Source organism: Marmota marmota, unplaced genomic scaffold (genome assembly GCF_001458135.2).
Source record: "Marmota marmota marmota unplaced genomic scaffold, marMar, whole genome shotgun sequence".
NCBI lineage: Eukaryota > Metazoa > Chordata > Mammalia > Rodentia > Sciuridae > Marmota > Marmota marmota.
This window is the reverse complement of record NW_025999895.1, coordinates 4,480,349-4,485,961: the sequence shown is the minus strand read 5'-3', so window position 1 is coordinate 4,485,961 and position 5,613 is coordinate 4,480,349. Positions and strand designations below refer to the sequence as shown.

The following is a 5,613-nucleotide window of genomic DNA, read 5'->3' as shown; positions in this document are numbered from 1 at the left end:
CCCCTGCCCCCAGGCCCCGCCTGGGGACTGCCGGACGCTACGAGAGACGCCTTGTGCTGACCTCTGTACCCCCCCCCCTCGCCCCCCTGTTGGCCCCTGTGAATGCACCTCCTGGTGGCAGTGGGTGTGTTAAAGCCTCTTCCTAGGGATACCCTGCCCTGCTCCGCTGCCCAGGCCCTTGGGGGCTCAGAGGCCCTCCCCTGGACATGGCCCTGGAAGTGCAGAGGCGCCCGGCAGGGTCCTGCAGGCAGCACTGGCCGGCTGGGCCTCCCCAGGCCCCGGGCTGGAGGTTGTCGGGGACGGTGCTTTTCAATTCCTGCCGTTGCTCCAGCCAAGCACTTAGTGTAAAATTGCCATAAAAGTGAGCGTGAATTACAGCAATAAGCCCGCAGCCTGCTCTGACCCTCTCGGCTCTCCATGGGCGAAGCTCAGATTCCTTGTGACAAGAGCAATGAGGTTCTGCAGGCACTTCTTCAGCGAAGTCACCTTAGATTGAAAGCCCTCGTCCTCCAGGGCCAGGAGACCCGGGCTTCCATGGACACCTGGGAAGGGGACTCTGTTGTCTCTTCTTCCTGCTGCCACGGGCTCTGGGGTCACGGAGGCCCCAAGTCCAGTGTGGAGCATGCAGAGTGACAGGACGCCCGGGTCACGCCGGGTCACACCCAGGTCGACAGCCTCACCTGGGCCCCTCCCCCGGCCTCTGGGACAGTTCCCTCCCCGTGAACACAGAAGGTATTTACTGGGCCAGATCCCGTCCCCAGCCCTGGATTTGAGGATGACCTGGTCCTGCCCTCAGCAGGAAGGCGGCGGCTCAGGACAGTCCCCAGGGGTAACCAGGCCTAGGGTGCAGAAGTGGGGTGCCTATGGCTCAGGAAGGCTTCCTGGAAGAGGAGGCCATGTGTGAGTCAGGAACGGGAGGGACAAGAAGCTTCTAGGCTGAGGGAAGTCCCTGTCAGGGAGGCGCTGGGCTCTGGCTCCAATGCCCCTTGGGGCGGGGCCTCGCTGCTCCAGCGCCCTGCAGAGGAGGGCTCCCTGCCCACCCCACTGCACCCCCAGGGCGTCCTGTGCCACCAGCAGAGGCCACCACAGCCCTTGGGGACAGGGCTGGAGCTCTGGCAGGGTGGGGAGAAAGCTGGGGTGTGGCCCAGGGGCAGTGGGAGCCCAGGAAGGCCAGAGCCCTGGGGAGACGTGCCGGTTCCCACTGCAGAGAGAGCTCTAGAAAGGCCGCGATGGATGGGGACAGGCAGGGGACACCGTCACAGGTGCCTGGGGAGAGAGGGCCAGGCCTGAATGAGGTGTGGGGGCTGCTCTCAGAGAAGACTCACGGGACTCCGTGTTCTCGAAGGAGATGTCGCCTCCAAGTGCTCTCGGCGGCGGAGCTGTCACTCACTGTCTCACGACCCAGGGGCCCATCTCGGCTCATTTTGTCGGTCTTTTGCCAGTGAGAAAATGAGGCTCCTCGAGGCCTGTGACTCACCCAGGGCAGCAGCAAAACTGGGACTGGAGCCGCGTCTCTGCTGGTGGCCCAGGACTCGCTGGGGTCCGCTGATCCTCCATTGTGCAGTCTGCCATCTAGGGGCCTGGGGTTGGCGGAGCTAGGCGGGTGGCAGTGTGGACCGTGGAATCTGACTGCCTGGCTCCCACCCCCCCTCCACTCCTTCCAGCCTGTGCAATCTGGGGAAATTGCTAAACCTCTCTGTTTCCTGCTCTGCAAAGGGGAATAGAACGTGGAAGGGTCTGATCTCTAGGGTAGCTGCTGAGATGAAATGAGTCGATGGATGGCATTGAAAGCATGGGGAATGCAGCCAGGAAGGTGACAGGGACGACGGCAGGAGGCGTAGACAGCAGCACAGAGTCTCCCAGGGATTTGCTCCCACCTTTGTGGCCTTTCTCCCTGGACTCAGGTCCCAAGGCTCAGGAGCAGCGGTGCCCTTCCTCCCTTCTGTAAGGGACGGCGGGGAATCACCGTGGCCCTTCCTCTGCGGCTCTCAGTTGGGTGGGGGAGTGAGGAAGAAGGGACAGGGACACACCAGTGACCAGCTGGAGTTCGGGGGGACTTTTGGCGTAAGGAGCCAGAGCCCCGCTGGGGGAGAACTGAAGGGCCACCAGACATCTCACGAGGTCTCTGGGTGGCCTCTGGGTGGTGGGAGCCCCTTCCTGGGTGTATGGGGCCTGGAAGCCCTGGCCAGGCTCCTGGTGGGTTAGAGAGGGCCCCGGGGGAGGGGGGAGGAGGGACCAGGCCTTTGAGGTTCACAGATAGGGACGGGGAGAGGCTGGAGGATGTCTCGGTCCTCTGTCCACGTTAGCAGCAAAGCTTCTGTCCGGGTGGGGGTGCCTCGGCCAGGTGGGGTGCTCTGGCTGGTGGGGGCACAGGGGGGCCTCCCACTGTCTTGCCCCGACCCCGTCTCTGCAGGGCGCAGGCCCCTATGCCTGGATCTCCATGGTGGCCAGCTCCCCCAGGTCTTTCTGTCACGGCCTCGTCGAGAGGTGACCATAACATCATCAAAATGGCACCACTTTGGACGGTGTGCTCAGGGGACCTGCCCGCCAGCCCCCGCCCCACCCAGCCTTTACCCTCCATGTGCTGAGCGCCTGTGGACAGCGCAGAGCCTTCTAGGCGGGGACTTTCCCACTGGCCAGCGTCGGGGAGCCAGAGATGTAGCCCCTGGACCTGATCCATGGTGCCCTGTCCAGGCGCGTCTCCTCCCTGGCCTGAGGTCACTGCAGGGTGGACCCCCGAAGCAGGGCCTCCAGGACCTCTCCCAGCAGCAGCGTCTGAACCAGATCCGAGGGAGGTGGGCAGCCCTGGGAGGCACAGTGGCCTGGTCAGAGGCAGAGGCTGGGCACGTCCAGCCCTGGGAGGCCTCTCTGCCCTCCGGGAGCTGCTGGGAGGAAGAGGAGGCTCTACCCGCAGTTCTCTCAGGGAGGCCCTTCCTCATTTCCCTGCCCTTCCCTGAGCAGCCAGCACCTGGCTGGCTGGCTCCTGCCCGCCCCAGGCCACACCCCAGGCCACACCCACAGGTCACACCCGAGGCCATACCCCAGGTCACACTCCATACCACACCCCAGGCCACACCCCAGGCCACACCCCTCCTGTGGCTCTGTGCTCCAGGACTTGTGCTGTGCGTCTCCGTGGGGCGCAGGGCCCGGCACCCACATGCATTCAGGAAATGTTTGCTCAATGTGATGGACGGGAGGACCACAGGGAGGGACATCTCGGGAGCTGGCCCTGGTTCCAAGGCCCTGGGCTGCTTCCTCTGGCCTGGTGGTAGGAGAAGGTGGAGGGGCCCTGCAGCAGGTGACCTGCTCCCTGGCTCAGGGGCCAGTACACACCCACGGAATGTGTGTCGCAGACAGTGACCTCATGCCCGCACGGGAGAGACGGGGAGGAGTCGGCTTGGGGCTCCCGAGGGAGGGCAGAGGGGCTTACGTGGGCTTGGTGCCCTGCTGCTGTGAGGTGGCTGAGAAGACAGTGACTCTAGAGGAAGCCACAGGGCTACAGCCATGTCCTCCAGGCCGGGTGAGATGGGGTGACCCCAAGGCTCTAGCAGAGGGACCCCCCCCCCAGTCTGGCCAAGCGGCAGCTGCTCAGCCACCAGAGGCAGCGCTGTCCCAGATGAAGACTGCGTCTGAGTGGCCTGGCAGGCCACAGGCAGCTTCCAGCCTCAGAGGACTCTGGGCCCGTGGGCAGCGGGTCCCTAGAGGCCAGGAGAGCCAGGAACTGCCCTGGAGAGCCAGCAGCCCGGTCAGCAGAGCAGGACTGTACTGAAGCAGGAGGTCTGGGACCCTTGGCTCCAAACACACACTACAAACATGCTAGGGACCGTAGCCAGTGCTTCTGGCACTATGTGAATTAGTCTCCCTCTCTGGGCAGTCACAGCCCTGCAGGAGGAGCAGGTAGCCCTGGCCAGGTATATAGTTTGGCAAGGTAGCCTGGGCTAGATCTCAATGCCCCTTGCCCCTGGCTGGACTCCCTTGTGCAGTGATATACCTGCACAACTATTCACAGCCATCCATCAATTCCTGTCCAAGAGTCTGCACTAACCTCACTGCCTTTTTACACCTCTCTCCTTTTTCACCCTGGGCTCTAGGAACTGGGTGGGCTGGAGGCCCCTCCAGGCACAGATCTGATAGAAAAGGTGAGTTTCTTGAAGCTCAGACTCTCAAGGGCTCTTCTCTCAGTAACTTAGGGGTACCGCCAGGCCGGGGGAACTGCCCGCTCACCATGCCCCTGCCTTTCGACCTCATCTACACCGACTACCACGGCCTTCAGCAGATGAAGCAGCACATGGGACTCTCCTTCAGGAAGTACCGGTAAGAGGGCCTGGTGATGGCGGTGGGGACGCCGGTGTCTGTAGACGAAGGAGAAAGCTGCTCCCCACACCCTGCCGGACAGCCAGCTGCCCAGGCACTGTTCTCCCTGCCTCTGCCCTTCCCATTCCTGCTGCTCCCATCTCACAGGAGCTCTGCCCCTTGAGGAGGAGGATGACCAAACCAAGGACAGTGGAGAGTCCTCCGTGGTCCCTGGGCTGCATGGGGCTGGGGCTGGGGTCTCCTGGATAGAGGGGGCAGGGAGTGGTGGAAAGGAACTGGATGCCCCAGTGGAGGCGTGGCCTCTGCTGTGCAGGACTGGGGGCGTGGCCTCTGCTGTGCGGGGGGATGGGGGCGTGGCCTCTGCTGTGCAGGATGGGGGCGTGGCCTCTGCTGTGCAGGATGGGGGCGTGGCCTCTGCTGTGCAGGACTGGGGGAGTGGCCTCTGCTGTGCAGGGGGTTGGGGCGTGGCCTCTGTTGTGCCCCAGGTGGGCCACGTTCCCGCACTACTCCCCTCTCTCTGCACCCCCTGGGTCGGGAGCAAGGCCCGTGGCATCGCTCCCTGTCTTCCAGCAGCCAGCGGGATGCGGGTTTAATTTAGCACAGAGAGCCCTGCTATTTATTACGTTTGCTCCAGTCCCACTGCCTATCCCACATGATTTTATTAAGGAAAAAAAATGACAGGCAGTGTTATTGCTTTTATTATTAATGCGCGTTCTCTAGGCACGCAGCGCCCCCCTCCCGCCCTCCTCCGCCCCTGATCTGCCAGCCTCAGCACTGGGCGCCTGACTCCGGGTTACTGGAAGGTCGCTGGGGCGGGGCAGCGTCCTGGGAGGCGGAGGCCCTGCCTTACCTCAGGGCCCACTTGCAGGCGGGGGACAGGGATGTTCTGCGGCCTCAGAGCCCGGGGCTGGCTGATCCCACAGAGGCAAAGCCCCCTGGGCTCGGAGCCTTCCCCCCAAGGGCAGCAAGGGAGGAGGGCAGGCAGTCCTACCACCCAGCCCCTGCCCAGGTAGTCAGGCTCTGGGGCACTGACCCCCAACACGGTCCCCACAGGACCCCCAGCCAGAAAAGTGCAAATGTTATAGGTGGGCCCCTGGGGAGAGCAGGGAGGGACCCCCCTCTAAGTAGCTGCTCCTGGGCAGCAGTCGTAACAGTTTCTGGACACTAACTAGGGCCCAGGGGCCCAGGACGATTGGGCTGTTGTGATCCCACTTGACTGGAAGGTGACACGGAGAGGTTAAGGCACTTGCTGTGGTCACACAGGGAGGCCAAGCTCTCCCACTCCTGGCACTTCCCTGA

The 5,613-nt window shown here is 63.4% G+C and overlaps 1 protein-coding gene across 1 annotated transcript in view; it reads left to right on the top strand.

Moving 5' to 3' along the window:
* The window catches only part of Mgat5b (alpha-1,6-mannosylglycoprotein 6-beta-N-acetylglucosaminyltransferase B), a 56,929-nt gene that overhangs the window by 39,668 nt on the left and 11,648 nt on the right, over positions 1–5,613 (top strand). Inside the window, exons 9-10 of the mRNA XM_048796659.1 lie at positions 4,183–4,314; positions 4,628–4,770. Coding sequence (XP_048652616.1) covers positions 4,183–4,314; positions 4,628–4,770 — 275 coding nt within the window. The remainder of the gene's footprint in view (positions 1–4,182; positions 4,315–4,627; positions 4,771–5,613) is intronic.